The sequence below is a fragment of the Aythya marila genome (genome assembly GCF_965140915.1).
Source record: "Aythya marila genome assembly, chromosome: Z".
NCBI lineage: Eukaryota > Metazoa > Chordata > Aves > Anseriformes > Anatidae > Aythya > Aythya marila.
In genome coordinates this window covers 35771817-35792146 of record NC_139080.1, presented here as the reverse complement: position 1 = coordinate 35792146, position 20330 = coordinate 35771817, and the positions used below count along the sequence as shown (strand labels likewise).

Genomic DNA, 20330 nt, shown 5'->3' with positions numbered 1-20330 from the left:
GGAAACAGCTCTGCAGAAAGGGACATGGGAATCCTGTTGGAAACCAACCAGGCCATGAGCCAGCAACGTGTCCTTGTGGCAAAAATGGTGAAGGGTATCCTCATCTGCATGAGGGGAAGTACAGTCAGCACATGAAGGGAGGTGATCCTTTCCCTTGGTTCAGTACTGGTTACGCTATACCTGGAGCACTGGGTCCAGTTCTGGTCTCCCCAGCACAAGAGAGGCCTGGAGCTATCAGAGAGAGTCCAACAAAGAGCAACAACAGTGATCATTGGAGTGGAGCTGATCTCACACAAGGAAAGGCTGGGAGAGCTGGGAGTCTTCAGCCTGGAGAAGAGAAGGCTTGGCATGGGGGGGATCTCATCACTGCCGATAAATACCTGAAGGGAGGGTGCAGACAGGACAGAGCCAGGCTCCTTTTTGTGGTGCCCAGTCCCGGGGCTGGAGGCAGTGGGCACAAAGAGAAGCACAGGAGATTCTGTCCTGATGTTCACAATCTGGAAGCACTTTTCCACTGTGAGGGTGACCATACACTGGCACAGGTTGCCCAGAGAAGCTGTGGAGCCTTCTTCCTTGCAGATAGGCAAAAGCCATGTGGACATGGTCCTGGGTAAGTTGCTCCTGCTTGAATAGGGGATTTGGGGCCAGATGACCTCCAGAAGCCCCTTCCTACCTCACCCCATCTATGATTCTATAAAAACAACTACGTTTATCAGCGAGCCTTTTATCCCCAGGAATGGATGGACTTAGGCAGCTGAAAACAAACTCTAGACTGTTGTCTGTGCTTACGGTATCAGCTGTTATCTGTAATTATAATTCTCTTTCTCTCCCCCCAAATTACACTTGGTTTAATCATGATTTTTTCCTTATTAACATTCTTAGTAATGAAAAGCAAACTCTCTTTTCCTCATAGTTTTGAGAAGGAAGTCATTTGAGATTCATGAGGAAAAGAAAGGTGTTCTGCTTCTTCTTAGTGCTTGTAAGTATTGGTTACATAAGTATAATACTTCAAATCCTGTGAGGAATTCAACAGCTTTGATTATTTTTCAAATAATTAATTTAGTTTTTAGAAATGAGCTCATTTCCTCAATTTCACTGACAGCTTGTTTCCATACATGTTTTTCACTTAATTTTGTGCTGATACACTGTACTTATTTTTATTTTGAACAAGCAGTTCAGTAAAGAACATATATGACAGACGTTTCATTTATGTATGTCACTTCAGATTTGCCAATATTGTCATACAGTTTATGGTAACAGTTAGCTTAATACTGCTATATGTTAGTAACACTAAAATACTTAGCTGTATTGCTTTTAGTATACTAAATGGTTAGTCCTCATTACTCCAGAAATGTTTTATTTTTGCTTAAAGCACTTGTCAGAATAGAAAAATCTTTCCAACCAAAAGCATATTACATCCAAAACGTAGTCAGAACTCTATTAGATTAAAATCCAAATTTGGATCATTCTGTGAAGTAAAATTAGGCATCAATTTACTAAAACTTTCCAGAAGAAGTTTCATCTAAACTCAGAGGAACTTCTTAAGTAACCGGTCAACTGTCTGAACAACTTTTCTGAGTTTAATTGACACTTTACCAGAAGGCTATAATTTCTGAATCACCTGTGACTTTCACCTTAAGACGCAACAAAATATTTTTGCATCTCAAGAAATATAAATTTGATGTCAATGATAAAAGTTTATTGACTGCTCTATTTAAATATAATACTAACCTGTTCTAGGGTTTCTATTTTGCTGTCTTTGGCTTGCAAAATCTCTAATACCTTTCTGTCCTTGACTTCAGCTTTCTGCTTTTCTCTGGAAACAAACAAAAAAAATAGACACTTTATTAGTCATAATTTGCAGTTAATCATTTGAATTTTTCATGTCCTGATAATGAATGTCATTTTAAAGCACAGAAAATTAAATTATCTGAAACTGACAGGCCTTGCAGAATTAATCAGGGAGCATATGGCAAGTGACAGCAAATTACATCTGTAAACAGCTAACACAACTTTGTTCTAAAAGAAACTGAAGCAAGAGGTCTTAAAATACATTTTTAAATAGCTAAAATTATCTGTCTCATTCCTCCCCAGCTGCATAAAGTACACTTGTCTACAGACTGAACAAAATGCTTTTCCCTTCTTGGTAAAAGAGACGCACAAAGCTGTTTGGACTTGTGAAGTCCTTCTCTGGACTACACAGCATTTCTGTCTGAAACAACCTTTTTTCTGAATATCATAGATGACAATTTTACCATTTACTATCTTACACATGGATGGAATATATAATTTTTACAAGATAAAGAAGACTGGGAAGGTTGCATAACGAATGAGCAGAGCCTCTCCAATGTGGTAATAAGTACAGGGCTATAATAATCTTCACAACACTTCACAGAAAACCAGTTGATAAGTCACTAACACTTTGTAGAACGACCTCATCACATTGTGATACTGTTCCTTTAACTGTTTTAAATACTACTTTGCTTACTGGCTTCTCTTTCAGGAAAAAAAGAGAAGGAATGGTTTAATAGTAGGGATGCAGATATTCCTGTCACATGCATCTGTGACAAATGATCCGAGAAATGTACTATTCTCATAGTGAAAAATGGCCAATTTCAGGTATCCCAAGCACCACAGGTGGCAAATAAGCAGAAATTCATTCAGATCATCCCTGCTGTCATTATACAGTTAAACTTCCATTATTGCTAGACATAAGCCATCCCTAGAAGCAAAGAATCCTATCTGTGCAGCTTTTGCTCCACCAAAATGGGAATCTTTCAGAGGTAGAAAGGAAGGGAAGAGTGGCATTCCTAACTCTGTAAATCTGATCAAAAGTGAATAAGAATATTCATCTGTGTCCAAAAAGCTTAATCTATTGAAGCAACAAAGTATTATGTAACAGGGAGCAGACATGGGCAATTTTTGTTCTCCAGCATTAACTGCATATTCTACTCCTATGAGTGATTTTAAAGGCTAAAGACCAGTGTCCCTGTAGGCCATTCAATACCATATACATTTAAATAAATTAAATAAATAATGACTTAAAATATCTAGTCTGATCTTGAGTAAATAAAGAATTAAGTAAAAATGGTATAGAATTTACAGCAAGGGTTTTGGGAACCAAGGTTTCAAGGTTTCATGTGTGATAGTAAATGATCTCCTACTGCAAATACAGAACTGATGCATTGTAGCATTCAAAAAAGAATAAAGAAAAAATGCCTGAAAAGATATGTATTTAAATTACACATACCTTGGAGAAAAAATAAATGTATAGGATATTAAGTAGTTGTATGGCATAAATAAATCTATTTCTATAGATAAAATAATTCAGAAGCTGTAATTAAGAGAGAAAAGTGAAAACATTAATATTCAACAAGTATTCCAGAAGAAACTAAACAGGAAAATGCGTATCAGATCCTGACCTAAAAGAGGTTGATCTCTTACTATCACAAGCATCAAGGAGTTGCTATGATATGTTGCTAGGAAGATGTGAGCTGTGAAATATATTGTACAGAAGGTGTTCCATAGTTTCTCTTTGAATACCTAATAAAACTAAACTACATGTAAGTGGACTGTACTTACAGAGATCTGTGTAAATATGAAGTTATCTCATGTATTCCTAAAGGTTACACTGTGATGTCTTTTGAAGAAAAATCTAGTGACAAAAAAAGGCAACAGAAGAGACTAAACAGAACAAAGAGGTTTCATAATACTCAACATGCAATTAAAAATGACCCACCCTAACAGTAATGCCTAACTAGTTGCACTGACTTTGAGTGGCATTGAGCTATTTTCTTCATACGGATTTTTGACCAAAACGGTGTTGATAACATACTAATATTTTAGTTGCTGCAGAGCAGTGCTCACACAGACCCAAGGCCTTTCCAGCTCCTCCTGCTGTCCTGGCAGTGAGGAGCCTGGGGTGCACCAAGAGCTGATGGAGGACACAGTCAGGACAGCCGGCACAGGCTGACCATGTGTGTCATACTCAGTAACACAGCTGGGAGGAAAGACAGGAATGGGGGACGTTTGGAGCTACAGTGTTTGTCTTCCCAAGTACCTTGTGTGATTGAGCCTTACTTTCCAGGAAATGGCTGAGCATCTGGAAAGTTGTAAATGGACTCCTTATTGCGCTTTGCTTGCCTGCACAGTTTTTGTTTTACACACTAAACTGTCATTATCTCAACCCATGCATTTTCTCGCTTTTACCCTTTTGATTCTCATCCCCATACTGTTGCAGGGGGGTGAGTGAGCTGCTGTGTGGGGCTCAGCTGCCTACCAAGGTTAAACCACAACACTAATTTCCAGAATTCAAACTATCAGGTTTCAAAAAAAATATTTCTGAAAAGTTTATTAACCTTTGCAATGTAACGATATCTTTACAGTAATTTTAATAATAAAGTGTAAGAAAAACTCAGAGTGTAGATACTTGTCTAACGCTCATCACAGAAGTTTGCACATTCCTGAAACAAGTCTACCACTCACGATAGGTACTGTCTGTTATTATGCAACTTAAAAGAGCTAAAGGTTTGCTCCAGCCTAAAACTACCATTGCTTCCTCATATTCAGCTTCTTTACTCAATTACCCTTAGCAGCTACCAGGCGTCTTTTTCAAAGTTAGTGTTTGCTGTACACAAAACTCAAATATTTTGGGAGGAAGGATCTCTCTCTCTTGTAATGACAATACACCATGATGAAGTGATGCATACTAAATTGTAGATATTATGTTACTCCAAGTTTCTTCACCTCTTAGTTACAACTAGGAAAAAAAAATCAAGACTTTAAGATTAGATGTACATATAACTGCTCTGCTTGAAACAAAACTTTAGAAGCTATAGAAAACAAACAAAAAAGTAAGTCACTACTATGAAATACTTAGAATAGTAATGCATCCAACACAGAGTTGGACGATACAATACAAAATACACAAACCACTGAATAATGCTACCTCCTGTCCTCAAAGGAATCCTGACCTCAACTGCTGATTGAAATGTCCCATCCATGCTTTGCTCCCACAGTGATTTACTTCCCTCCCCATTTCAGTTCAGCTGTTTTTATTTTGTATTTTTACATTAAACCATTGCTCTCAGCACTCTTACTTCACCTACCATCCACAATCTGCCATTGTCTTTCCAGCTCCTCTTATCACTACCTCTGCTCAGAGAGCCAACCTTTTTTTAAAACTAAGCCTAATTAAACACAAATACTGGATAATTAACTAACCTCTTAACTCAGCCATGCAATCATCACTTTAAAATTTATTAAACTTGTTTTCTAATGGATTAATTGATCTGTAAACCTGATGGGTCAAGGCAGATACCTCAAAGCAAGTCTCAAAAGAATTCTACAGGTGTTTTTTTTCATTTTAAAGAGAGAAGGAGAAGAAAGGGAATAAACCAACCAAGAACCAGGCAAGTGAACAGATTTCTCTTGAGAACTGAAAAATAGTATGCATACCTAATTCTGGTGTTTTATCAGTAGTCAAGCACTTACGGAGCCCTGTAACTTTAGGACAAGGCTGCACCAAAGAGGTTTTAAGAATAAAGTGTGAGACTGGAGAGAAGAAAAAAAAAAGCAGACCTTTATTAGTCACTTAAGCAAAAAATATGCCAGTATATGTAAACACATGCACAGAAGAGCCAGTTGTCCAAAGCACATTTGTAATTAAATTCTGTATTTTATCTATTTATATGATCCTCAACCAAATACTTGGAAAAGATCTGTGAAGGAACAAAGTTTGAAAATAAAGATCTATCATGATCATCATCATAAGTCACAGAATGGCCAAGGTTGGAAGAGACCTCTGAAGATCATCTTGTCCAACCCCCCTGCCGAGCAGGATCACCTACATGTAGAGCACATTGCGCAGGATGGCATCCAGGCAGATTTTGAATATCTCCAGAGAAGACTCCACAACCTCTCTGGGCAACCTGTGCCAGCACTCTCACCCTCACAGTACAGAAGTGCCCCCTCATATTCAGTCAGAACATCCTGTGCTTCAATTTGTGCCCATTGCCTCTCGTCCTGTCTCTGGGCAAAACTGAAAAGAGACCAGCTCCATCCTCTTGACACCCTCCCCTCAGATACTTACACCCATTGATGAGGTCTCCCCTCACTCTTCTCTTTTCCAGGCTAAACAGGCAGCTCTCTTGGCCTGTCCTTGTATGACAGGTGTTCTAGTCCCCTCATCATCTTCATAGCCCTCCTCTAGACTTACCACAGTATCTCCATGTCCCTCTTGCACTGGGGAGCCCAGAGCTGGATACAATACTCCAGGTGTGGCCTCACCAGGGCTGAGCCCCACCCAGAGGGAGAATCACCTCCCTTGACCTGCAGGCAATGTCCTTCTGAATGCACCCCAAGACACTGTTGGCCTTCTTGGCCACAAGGGCACATTGCTGGCTCATGGTAAGCCTGCTGTCCACCAGGACTCCCGGGTCTCTCTCCGCAGAGCTGCTCTTAAGCAAGTCAGCCCTCAGCCTGTGGTGGTGTTTGGAGTTATTCCTCACTAGGTGCAGGACCCTGCACTTGCCCTTGTTGATCTAAATGAGGTTCCTCTTGGCCCATCCCTCCAGCCTGTTGAGGTCCCTCTGAATGGCAGCACAGCCCTTTGGGGTAAATGGAAAAAATCTAATGTAAATTCAAGGATTTTTTTGGCTATGAGGGGTGGGTTGTTTTTTTTCCGGATTCTCAAGATTATGCAGGTTGTATAATATCCCCCAAAATAGCTTCATTAGTTATCACACGCCGCTCTAGAAAAAAAAAAAAAAAAAGGAAAATAATAATAATAATAATAATTTTAAGAACGCAAACACACATGACGGATGTCTTCAGAAGACTAAAGCATAAGCTGAAATCTCACATGGAACTTTATCAGCAGCTCCTCCTGCTGGCATAGGATGACTTCCAATATTCATTACAAGACAGTTCCCCACAGACACTCAAGGTAATGTTACTGGAAGTTGCATATCATATTTGGATCTGTTGTTGTGCCTTAAAATGAGATTAGCTAAGAACTGCAGTCATCTCCTCCTCCTTTTAAGAAACATGTAGAAAAATCTTCAACTGACTTTATTAATTGAGTCGTTATGTATTTCCAACATATTAAAAAAGGTCCACTGGAATATGGGAAAAAATTCAGGCACTGTCAAGAAGCTGATGATGATCAATGACTGAGACAAACTCCTGTTTAGCTAATTAGAACCACTGATGAGCAATAATGATGTGAGCTAAGAATATTTGCAGACTTCTTTAGGATGAAAAATGGAGTGAAGAGAGGCTGTCAATTTGTACAAGTTTTAAGCTCCAATCAGTTTTCCCATGAGTACTACCTATTTCAAATGTTTAACACAGCTGTATTTAGTTACAAAGATTATATAGATTTACCTTTCTAAAAAAAGAAGAAACTGAAAAAATATTCTTAAGCTCAAGTTTTTTCCTGATATGATATTTTCCTGTGTTGTGCTATACATTACACAACAGGACAGGATAATATTTTTGAGGTTTGGCCCATTTTTAATGACTTGTCAAAAATGAAACATTAGACTATAAGGAAACGTTTAGGTGTTCACAATGAGGTGTGAAACAGAATACTCATTCTGAAACAGTATAATCATTGCAAAAACAAACAAACAAAAACAAACAAACAAAAAAAGATTTTCAAAACAAAAAAGTTTGGGGAAGTATTGTAAGACAGTATGTTTCCTAGAATCTTCAACGAAAGCATTCTGGGAAGAGAATCGTATTATATCCTACCACAGGTCTTAATAAGTCAAGCAATTAACCATTTTCAAGAAAAAATAATTCAAAGTTACATGCAATTATGCCATCGTTACATAGTTTTAATGAAAACAATTTTATCTAATAAAAAAATCAATGGCATACCTCCTTTCAGTTTTACAAATAGCAAGATTAAAAAAAAACAACAAACAGAGCAGGTTCTACAGATTTGGCCTTAAATAATCAAGAAAGTTAAGAGTACTCTGAGAACTTGGAGCTATGTGGTAACAGATAATCAAACATTTTATTTTAATAGTATATGTATTTTACCTATATAATACATACATATATATAATATAATACATATATGTATGTATTATATATGTATACATATAATACATATATGTATTATATATGTATATAAATTATATATATTATATACAATATATACACTTCTAAACATATGCTTATTTTTAAAAAAGTTATAGTCAACTTCTGCGATGCACCATTTAATGTAACTGTCATCCCTCCTGGTCTTCACACTTCCAACTGCTTTGCATATATACTTTACACAAGTGCATACATTCAGTGTTGTTACTACATAGACAATGAATAGCCCATGTGCAAAGTTGTACATTATACAGTCAATGTATAATAATGTATAAGTATGACACCAATATTGTAATTTACATTAATCCCTGTGGCTGTACAGTTAGTGTTTAGCAGAAACAGTGCATATGCCTTTATCTTTCAACTAGAGCCCTGTTTCTGTGCACCTATTGTGATAAAAAAAAAAAAAAGAAGTAAACAGTCCTCATTTACCCGTACAGTTTATTCTCACCTCCAATCCTAGAAGATGCTTATACTTCATAATGCATTTTATATGGCACACAATTATTAGTTCATTTTTTTCCTTCTCCTTCTAATAATTACAAATCGTATTTTTAAAAGATTTGGACTGCACAGAGTAAAAACAAATACTTAAACTGATGGCATAGATATTGCACTCCTCTGAGACAGCAAATATTTTCTGTATCAAAATTGAGTAAGTCTATCCTTGTTTCTTAACAGAAATAACATAAGGTCTGGTTACAAAAAAAAAATTGTAAAATGAAGTTGTTTCTTTAGTAAATTATTTATAGAACTATATTTATTACCAGATCATGTATACCAGCATGTATAACAAATAGAAAAGCATCATTATAGAAATATAATTTTTCTTCTATTTCTAACTTAGTTTGGTAGATGATTTATTCCTGTTTCTTATTTTAAGCAATGCACATAAAATACTAAATGTATTTTTACACTAGAGTAGTAAAGAAAATAAAGTGACATTTTCCCTAATAATTTTGCAAACATTTTTCATCTAAAATACACAACTCTCTTACAGTGTTTAAAATATCAGCACTTCAGAACAGACTGCTTTAACATCTGCACATCACCAGGGTTTCCCCCAAGGATTTTTAAATGATGCCTGCCTGTGCTGAATAAAGTGCTAACTTGCACCTTGCATTTCAAACTGTGTCCTGAGCAGCCATCCAGTTGGTACAACACCAGCTGAATTCCCAGAGGCCACTGTTCAATCAGGCTTGACTGCAATTATCATGTCAATATTTTGTGCTCCGATATGCAGATATGCACACATGCAAGCTGCATAATACTTTCTTCTCCATGGAATGTTGACTTATGTTCAATGTTCTGAGAATTTTTAATGAAACAGGATATTAAACTTTCATCAACTGTAGACAATCTCAATTATTTGACCTTAGATAGAAAGGTTGTACCCTTATGCTCTATTATTCCATCCACTTTATTGAGTGATAATAACAAGGGAGTCCACTTCATTTTAAACTCAGAGTGACAAAATGGTAATCGTCTTTAAAAATGCTTTAGATTTTGTTTACTTCCTAGTTCTGTCATACTGTTTCCCAGTAATTTGCACAGGAGTAAAATGGTAAGTGGTTTAAGTAAACTTCTGCAAGCTATTTATCATCCCTTCAAAAAAAGCAAGTTACATTTTTTTTAATTATTTTTTCAATTAGCATCAATCTATATTGCTCATACATACAAAGCATTCACTTATCCTTTTCCATAAAAAGTACTTGTCATTTTAAGTGCATCTGCACATCTTCAGTCAGTGAGGAATCTATACCAACCTCATGTTTTTTCAACAATTTGTTATCCACAAGATGCAGCAAAATGTAGCTTAACTTCTTACAATAATCTTCCCCAAAATTTTTTGTTTATTTGATGACTTGCTCTTTAGGCCTGTTTTCTTCTATCTGCACACCTTTAGAAAGAATTAACTCCTCAGCAAGAGCAACACAACTCTCTCATCTACTGGCACTACTGTTAGGTTGGGACTGTTTCTCAGAGTGGCCCCAAATGATAAATTAATTCCCACTCTTTGCTAAATCTTTCAAGACAGCACACATGGAATTTAGTTGGGGAAAAATAAATTTAAGGAAAGTTTTCCATGTATACCTATTTAGAAGGATATCACCTAGCATAATACAATTTCCAGCTATATCTCCACAAGGTCTTGTATCACTGCCATAGTTTGATAAGTAATGGACCCTGCTACACCCTCTTTTTCAGAAGAAAGGAACGGAGTCAGCTAGAAACCCCTAAAGGAAGATCAGAATCTGTTGACCTGGCAAGATTTCATGTACTGTAGAAGTCCTAAGGAGCGCTCTGAAAGTTTCCAAAAGGTTTCAGAACCTTTGATACTGTGATCTGAACCTTGACTCTGAGTTTACATGTGAATTTACCTGTAAAAGGTACATTCTAAGCATTCTAAGACCTTTTTTTTTAATTCATCATCAAAAAAAAAAAAAAAAGAATGTTTCCAAAGGCAGTGAACTAGAAATAGCATGCTCTTTACATAACACTGGAGATCAATAGTATTTAAAGTAGCTGGAAAGTATACTAACATGAGATGTACTTTTTACAATGGCTTGTTTGAAAATACCTGGAGGCTTTTACATATCCCAAAGGCATTTCTCATTTGCACAGTAAAGATATTTTTTTGTTTATATCTGAATATTAAAATGGGAATGTAGTTACAGTTATGCAGCAAGAACTGCAAAGACTGCTGAAAAGTAAAATATCATTGGTGTATTATAGGAATCAAGAGCACAGCCATAAAAAGGCACCACTTACATTTTTACAATTTTAGGGCAGGTGAACTTCTATTTTGGGACCATGAAAGCACTTCAAAATAGCAGACAAATAATAGAAACCTACTGTTAATTCCCTTCTACATCCTCCAAATTATGCCTTTTTTTTTTCCTGATTTATTAGAGAAAAAGATACTATAACAAATACTTCAGTGTTACAAATATAAATTACCTGACTGTGTAGCTAGTATTGCCCACTCTATTTCTAATACATACTTCTTTTGTCTTCTTTTTATGCACCCGTGGTATACAAGGATGTAAGGGAACATTTTGTCCTTTCACACTTCCATCTTTTTATTTCTGATATTGTAATCTCCTAAAGAAAATCTGGCTGTTTTTTTATTGGGCAATATTGACTGGTTCATTATATACAAGATCTGGGGTACAGAAAGACTACACCTTCTTAGATACAATTTTATTCCAATAGGTAGCTGGCTTCTTTTCTCAGACAGTCTGTAATGAAGGTGAGCACAGAAAGCTTACTGGTGATGGATTTTTTAGTAGAACACATTGAAAATAAAGCTACACAAACATTTGAGGCACCCATGTCACACTGTCCCAAGCAGAGACAACAAAAGTTCATTCATCCATTCCATTCTGTTTGTATCTATTCCAAAATCACTTAGTAGTTAAAGCAAAGATGGAGAACGTTATCAACTTGGAAAATGTTATTAACAGGGTCAATGTTCCTATTACAGCTGAGAAAGGAGAGAAGTCTCTAAGAAGAGTTCGGCTTTTTTCTTTTTTCTAATCAGATATAAATTACTACTACATAGAACAATCCCGCCTCTCCCCTTTAAATCCAAGTATCTTTGCTACATTAACTAAGCCAAAAACTCACCCATCCTACAATTTTCTGGCCAGCAACAGTGCTAAGTTGCAAATTACAAGAATACCTAATCAACATATCTGAATTGAGATAAACTGACACTGTTGTGATATCAATAATTGTATTTACTGCTATAAAGTGGCAAATGAGAAAAAACTTTTGTGAAAGGAGTGCAAAAAGGTAAAGTCATGAAACAGACACTACTTTGGAAAAGATTACTGAAAGCTACAGCTAGAGAAATTGGAGAATATTGGAGAATTGGGCTGTAATTTGGTTGTGCAGAAGATTCACAGGAAAAGTGGGCTAGAAATTATTTCCAAAGAGGCAATTAAACCTTTCTCAGGAAAAAGAGATGAAGCTACATCAATTAAAGAGAAAAATACACACTACTGCTCCATCTGTCAAATCAAAGCAACCACAAAGTTCAAGTCATGATTAATAAAACTCCTGTATACTGAATAGGTTTTATACAAACCTATTCCAAGATTCTCTAGGGTAAAGATAACACCTAAAAAGATGCTGGGAAAGCAGTTTCTTCCCTCTTAATTCCATAACTCTGAGAAACAGGAGAAATATACAATATAGATACATAGCCTTGAGTTCACAAGAGGTGTTCTAAAGCAGTAGTATGTTCTTCTGAAAGAGAAGGCATACAAAATATGCCTATATACACAAACTTATACACCTAGACAGGCTGAAGATGCGGGTCCATGTGAACCTCAGGAGGTTCAACAAGTCTGGACATGGGTCAGGGCATGAGCACAGACTGGCAGAAGAGCTCACTGAGAGCAGCCCTGCAGAGAAGGACTTTGGGGCTCTGGTGGAGAAAAAGCTCGACATGAGCCAGCAGTGCATGCTTGCAGCCCAGAAGGCCAACTGCATCCTCGACTGCATCAGCAGAGGGGTGGGCAGCAGATGGAGGGAGGGGATTGTCCCCTTCTGCTCTGCCCTTGTGAGGCCCCACCTGGAGTGGTGTGTCCAGGTCTGGGCCCCCAGCACCATAATGATGTGGGGCTGTTAGAGCAGGTCCAGAGGGCTGGAGCACCTCTCCTGTGAAGAAAGGCTAAAAGATCTGGGGATGATCAGCCATGATATAAGTGGGCTCCGGGGAGACTTCATTGTGACCTTTCAATAATTAAAGTAGTCTTAAAAAAAAAAAAATAAGATGGAGAAGGACTCTTTACTCAGGTAGATAATGACAGGAGAAGGGAGAATGGTTTAAAACTAAAATAGGGGAGATTCAGATTAGAGGTTAGGAGGAAATTCTTCACTCAGAGGGTGATGAGAGACTGGAACAAGTCACCCAGACAGGTTGTGGATGCCCCATCCCTGAAGGTGTTGTCAAGAGCAGGTTAGACCCTAAGCAACTTGATCTAGTGGGAGGTGTCCCTGCCCATGGCAGGTGGGTTGGAACTAGATGAGTTTTAAGGTCCCTTCCAACCCAAGCCATTCTTGATTCATTTCTGGTCATGGCATCTGAATTCTTAGGTACAAGCTGTTTTAACATACGCCACACATGCTTGAACGATCAGTTTCTTCCTCTGGATATCAACAACTCTTAGATCTAGTTAGCTAATATTTATTAAAATTAGCTCTGGTCATACTATGTTTTAAACAAAATTTTCATTATTTTTGCAATGCAGAGGATGAACAGGAGAGACAACACTATAGTAAAAGCACTCCCTGCTAAAGAACATAATGATTTATTGTAAAGAAGTTTAAAAAAAATGTTTAATTTTATAAGAGGAATCTTGTGGCATCCTGAGACACGGAACAGACAAATCCTTTGACCGTAAGAGAATCAAGTGATTGAATTTTGATAGCCACATTACCAACTAGTTCACATTTTTCTTATCTTTGGCCTACAAAAGTTATGAATTTGTAAATATTAGCATTCTAAAACAATCAATCATACACTGTGATGATTAATTAACATTTATAGCGGTCAGATGCTAGGAGGTAGGTAATATGAGGAAATCCTCATCATTAGCATCCTCAGAGGAGTATTACTTAAATTGCATGGTCATCTCTTCTTTTATCGTGCCTTAGCTTTTCGCTTCCTTGAGAAAGCAAATAAACATAATTTGCACATTTAACTGTCATCTAACTATGTATGACACCAGAAAATGTCATTTACCTCCTTTTGCTATTTCAACAGAAAATCCAAACATGCACTACATTTATAAAATAAGAATTGAATTCAATTGCAGCACAGTAAAGCAGTAAAAACAGACTTGAAAATACATTTCAACTTAAACCAAAAAGGAAATCTGCAAAATACTCTATAAACTCTTGACAAAATTTAACAATGGATTTTTTGTAATACATTATTAGAATCCTGCATTATTCCCAATTAAAAAGATGAAAAGTGTGGTATCAGCACTTTTGTTTGTTTTTTAAAATATGATGCTAAATCTTCAAACTCACCTTTGCACAACCAAGCTGACAGCTTGTGTTAAATCTGGACTTGACAGTTGAAGACGTTTCCACAGAGACCACACAAATTCTTTATCAGCCTTAAAAACAAGAAAAAAAGACAAAAATATTTTAAGTGTTATGCTAAAGCTTTTATAAACAACAAAAAAAAAGATATTCCATGAATATTCAGAACATGATTATTAAAAAAAAAAAAGATAAATAAATAAATAAATACTGTTTTAGTGAGAATTAATTACAAGGTATTCACTTTCTCATGAAATAACAACATAGTAAAGAGTTCTCTTGAACAAACAGAAATTTAACCACACAGAATTTTTGAAGGAAGACCAAGATCTACAATCAACTATGCAAGAGTATGCAAATAAGGCAGCAAAAATCAACATCGTTCAGACAAGGCTGCATTTTGCTGCATCAGTCCCTAGTACTTCTAATTTCTATTAATAAAAATTGAGCTTGGAATACTTGCTTCAGGTTTTACCATTTGCAGCTCTAAGATTTTATTTGAAAACAGGCCGTGTATCTGTCTCACATCCGCTCAGCTATCCTGTATCATTTTAAAGCTTCTGAAAAAAATCTCAGATGAGAACAAGAAAACAATTTTGCTGTTGTGTTTTGTTTTAAATACACTTCAGAAAGTTTGTGAAAGTTAAATCTCTGCTAAAAGCTTTTCTGGATTTGAATGTTCTACTACACAAAAGATGTTATTTTGCACCGGTGTATTTTTATTCCAACACAGCAGTATTACTGGAAGCAGTGATAGTCATGTAGTTATGTTAGATACTAAAATCATAATGTGTTAATTATATAAAAATATTACAACAGATCAGCAGAACATTGAAGAAAATTTTGCTGAAAAAAAATAAGAAAGCATAGTCTATTCCATGATTTATGTACATATGCTAAGAACAAGCCTACTAACCACAGCCTAACGTTAAATTAGAAATTAATATAGCAAAACAATCATATTTCCAGCTAGGTAAAAATCACAGGGAAACGGGGAAACACCTGAAAGGTGCAGCTTAGGCTACTTTTGCTATTTCTGAATCTTAAAGAGCATGTGCATGAGGACAATATATGACCTAAAAGGAAAATCACCACTATTGTGGCTATCAGTATCTCTGCTTCCTTTTTCTTCCAAGCTTCCAGAACCTAACAATATCCTTGGATATCACAGATTTCATTTGTTAACCAGAAGCTCACTAATGTCAGCTAGATAACCAACACAGCATTTTCCCTCTGAACAAATTTGTTTTAACCCTGACTAAGATCTGAAATAGAAGACCTAAGTTCCTATCTTAATCTACACCACTTGGCTTCTTTATGGGTTTCCCACTTAATTTCCTCTTTACCCAGCTTCTCATTTTTTATGGTTATAAAAATAGATATAGCCACCTGGGAGCAGCAGTAAAGGACTCCTGGGAACAGGTAGTTTTTTTCATCCTGGTCAAAGGGAAGGGGATTGAAAGGGCCAGTTAAATCTGGCAAATCAACAGATGGTTACAGGGCTGGTGCAGATAGGGGTTTGTCTACTTAGACCATGGGACTCACTTTGAGAACCTGGTCTGATGGTGGCTGATGGGGTCCATTTGTCCTAGGAGGGGAAGAGCATCTTCAGTCACTGGCTTGCCAAGCTGGTGAGGAGTACTTTAAACTAGAGTTGTGGGGGGACGAGAACCTCAATCCACCCCGCTTCTCCCAGCTGGACACCAGTATCAGTGATAGGTGCCCAGAGCCTGAAGAAGGGTCACGGGTCAGCAGGAGAGCACCTGAAGGGCAGCACGAAGGAGTTCACTGGGGGCACATCTCAAATGTCAAATGTCTTTATGATAACACCCGTAGCATGGGGCATAAAGAAGAGTTAGAGATGTGTGCAAACCTGCAGGACTACGATCTTATTGGCATCATGGAGATGTGGTGGGACGGCTCCCATGACTGGAGTGTTGGAATGGAGGGATATGGGTTCCTTAGGAAGGACAGGCAGGGGAGATGAGGAGCAGCTGGAGAACACTGAGCTCTGCCTGGGGATGGGTGAGGAGCTGACAGAGCCCATGGGTCAGGATTAAAGGGAGGGAAGGGACAGGTGACATTGTAGTGGGGGTCTGCTACAGGCCACCTGATCAGGAAGACCAAGCAGCTGAGGCCTTCCACAGACTGAAGCAGCCTCATGTTCACCAGCCCTGGTCCTCATGAGGGACTTCAACCGCTCCAGTATCTGTTGGAGGGACAGCACAGCAGGGCAAAGGCAACTCAGTAGGTTCTTGGAATGCATTAGTGACCACTTCCTTCTCAACAAGGAGGGGTGCAGTGCTAGACCTTGTTCTCTCCACCAAGGAAGGACTGGTGGAGAATGTGAAACTCAAGGGCAGCCTTGGCTCCAGTGACCTTGAAATAGTGCAGTTTAGGATCCTGAGGGCAGCAAGTTGACTTTTTGTGTTGACTTTTTTTTTCAGAAATATCTTATTCTTTTGAATACTGTCGTTCCTAGTTGACATGCATTGAAATCTTTAAATACCACCAACTTCTTCAACAGCACAGGAAAGAAAACTTTATGAAAATTTGATGCCTTAATAACGCATTGCTATAAACCCAGAAAATCTCACCCACCTATTTTAAGAATGCATTGCTAATACAAACCACAAATCAGACTAGGCATCTGATTGTGTTAGTAAGTAAATAAAAGAAAGACTCTGGCCATAAAGATACTACAATTTCAAGTTATTACCAGCTTACACACAAACTGGATTACAGCATGAAGAAAAAAAAAGAGTTTGTCTTATGTTAAATTCCTCTGGTTTTATCTACCATTGTAAGATGCACACAACTTTTGAAGTGTTGATGGGGAGACTTCATTTCTGGTAATTGCAAACAAAAGCACAATGGTAACAAAAATTTCATGTAGAGAGAATTGGGGCACAAACTACTCTTTTAAAGCCGTTGAAAGAGACATCACTGTACTCTAACAAATTAGATTAGCAGTATAATGACTGTCCAGTGACTGTTGCACGCAAGCAAACAGATAACTAACAGGATTATGGTGCATTACAGTAGATGACCGCATTTGCTTTTTGCAAAAAGATAACACCCAAACTAGGCCTGTGTCATATAAATAAGAACTCAAATGGTATCATATTAATTAGGTTACTCAAATCAGGCCACAAATATGATTCTCCACCTCTTTTTTGAAAACAAACAACACACCCTCTCAATGAGAGCTATCACCTTTTGCTACAACCCTGGATTTCTATCTACCCAGTCTAAAGTCTATATAAGTTCTAGATTTTTTTCCTCAAAAAAAAAAACAGAATGGGAAGTCTTGTAAATGCCTTATGTCATCTAAAAAGTCACAGTGTGTGTAGATTGCAGATTCTGCATGACCTATCTGCATGCACCTGGGTGCAGCCTTCGGATTGCTGCGCTGAGGCCACTTGGCCTATTTAATATCCAAACAGCATGGATTTTCTCTAGAATGTTCTGGTTTTCTACAACTTCACAGGCAGAAGCAAAATGAAAAATAAAAATGTTTCTCAGGTTTGGAAAAATTGCTGCAGGCTTCCAAAAAGCATTAGGATCTATAAAGAACATGGATTCTGTGCATTCTGGATGTCTAAAAACGTTTTGTACTTCTTTCAGGGGCCCATCAAAGAAAGCACACAAAGCCAAACAAAAACTCACTAAATAACAGCAATGGAAATGTGATTTCTTTTAAATGATTTAGGAGGACACTAAGTAAGTCAGCAGTTATTACACTCTAAATGGCATCAGTTCAACTATAAAGAAATTTTTGAACCACAACGTAGGAATAAACTTCTATATCTAATAAACTAACTATAATTTCAAAATAATTTTAATTCAAATCTCAGTTTATCAGCAATATGAAGAGCAGGGCTAAACTGATAAAAGAACGTGTTTTTTTTTTATATCTTTCATGCATGATTCAGTGTGTACCTTTGCACTTAACTACTTAAAATGACTAAAAAATTAGTCTAAGGGTCATGACATCATTACAGCACGGAGAAGTACAAATAGTATTCCACCACAAATGTTCAAAAACCTGGAGTCAAACAAAATTACTGATGCTAATTTACCAGCTCATAGGCTTTTTGTTCAGTCTAGTTTTGTCTGCTTTTTTAAGAAACTGGATTTACTTACCACCAGTCTTCCTTAGCTTTTGCCTTTACTGTCCTGCGTACAACAGCACAGAAGTTGCTGTTGAGTTTTCTGTTCATTTATTTATTAGAAGAGCTGAGAGACTCAGGCTTCTGAAAGACTCCAAGAAGCATTATCCAGTACCATGAGACCCATCACAAGCAGGAGAGACTGCCCTTTGTGCTGTCCTGGAGGTTCCTACAATCTCCAGACCTCAGGCTGGGGAGCTGCACAGTGCCACACAAGATGACAAAAGACCAACGTGTCACTTCCAGTCACATCCTTCTAAATACACCATTCCCCCATTGCACACAAGTGAGAACTACAATATATATACTGAACTGTTTCTAGTGAATATGTAAGAAGTATATATGTACAGTACCAGGAGAGGGAATTTCTCACAACCTTCCTCTGATTTCTGCTGTACGTCCAACATGTATTCAGTCTCTGGCAACCTTATTCCTACCTACACTTTGCTGCAACACAAACAAATACTAGCCTTTTGATAGCATTCAGAATAATGAAGTTTCAAAGAGATGAACACAGACAGACTTGTATGATTGATCTTTTTTTGATTATATAAGCAGTTCAGATTAACCTCAAATCATTTTCTCTTCCTTGGACAGCTTTGAAAGTAGTCTGTGAAATAGTTGCAGATGGGCTCCAAGTTTTACTCATGTTGGTGAAATTGCTACTTCTAAGTTCTGCCACATTTTTGTCTGTGCTGAAAGAACAGTAAATGAAGCAGGAATAAAAAAGCCACCCTAACTTAAATAGAAGGAAAAAAAAAAAAAAGCTCACAGTAAAGGTTTATTGAATCTGAATAGTATACACAAAGTAAACTTCAAAGAAACAGCTGAACAGAACAGGATAAGTAGTGCCCAATTAAAAAAAAAAAAAAACCTTTCCAGGTGGCCTGCCTGTGAATAGGATAAAATCACACAAATTTCTGCAACTGCAGAGCAACACCATGACACCATGTTAATAAATGTTATTTCTGATGGCAAGAATTGGTATTTAAAACTGTAATGTGGTAAATATATCATCAAATATTCTGACCTAAATGAACAAATGTATTTTCCTGCATGTTAGTATTTCTGTAAATGCACAGAAAAGACAGCAATTTTCTCCTAACTGGCCTTTCTGCCAATAGAGCAAGGACAAAATATTTAGCTGTGCCTTCAAATACATATTACCAATAACAAAATAAAACACCATCTGCAGTTAAAATCTATGAACCTCAATGACTAGAAAGAAATTTAACATGGAGGCATATTAAATTTCTCATTATCACAGTTAAACATTAGGAGAATGTAATGCTATTAATAAGTTACCACGAAATGTGACTTACTTCACTTTAACACGTCAAACATTTTTAGAGGTAAAATTGTTTCATCTAAATCTTCAAGTACGTATATGTATTTCGTACAACAGAATATGAGCATTAGCCAAAAATTATTACAGTTTTAAGATGGAAAGAAGTTTAAATAGTCTTTTTAAGATCTTGGCACAATTAATGGACTTGGTAAGGCTGTTCCCTGAATGGTCTTGGGAGCCAAACAATTTCTTCTGAAAAAGGGCTGCTTAGACAGTCTGAAGTTGGCACAGAAAAACACTACAGCTGTCAAGGCCTGGGATATATCAATCTTCAGCCTACCCAAGGAACGTTCAACTTACTCAAGTGTACATTAGCGGCTCAAGAGGTCAGAGAGAGTGTACCTTGAACAGCTGAGAACTTATATACAAACGCAGAATACAGATGTCATTTGAAAGTTACTGCAAATTACTCATTAAAACTAAGATTATCCACAACACAACCGATGTCAGATAAAGACGCTTATCCCATGATCAGGTACGGATGCTAGAATTAGAGAATTACAGAGCAAAAAATTAAGTATACTGCATACAAAAGAGGGTTTTTCCCTCAGTCTACAGTGAAAGTAGTCAATCATCATATTGAAAGACATACAGAAATAAACAATAACTTAGGTCTTGAACCTGCTCTTTGCAAAGCAAAC

General features: G+C 37.1%; 1 protein-coding gene across 4 annotated transcripts in view; it reads right to left on the bottom strand.

Annotated features, from left to right (window-relative positions):
* CNTLN (centlein) overlaps window positions 1-20330 on the bottom strand; it is a 203810-nt gene that overhangs the window by 170796 nt on the left and 12684 nt on the right. For all 4 annotated transcript variants that reach the window (XM_082783244.1, XM_082783245.1, XM_082783246.1 and 1 more), the window contains exons 2-3: window positions 14155-14243; window positions 1732-1816 (exon numbers count right to left, since the gene is read on the bottom strand). In XM_082783244.1, the coding sequence (XP_082639370.1) occupies window positions 1732-1816; window positions 14155-14243 (174 nt within the window). The remainder of the gene's footprint in view (window positions 1-1731; window positions 1817-14154; window positions 14244-20330) is intronic.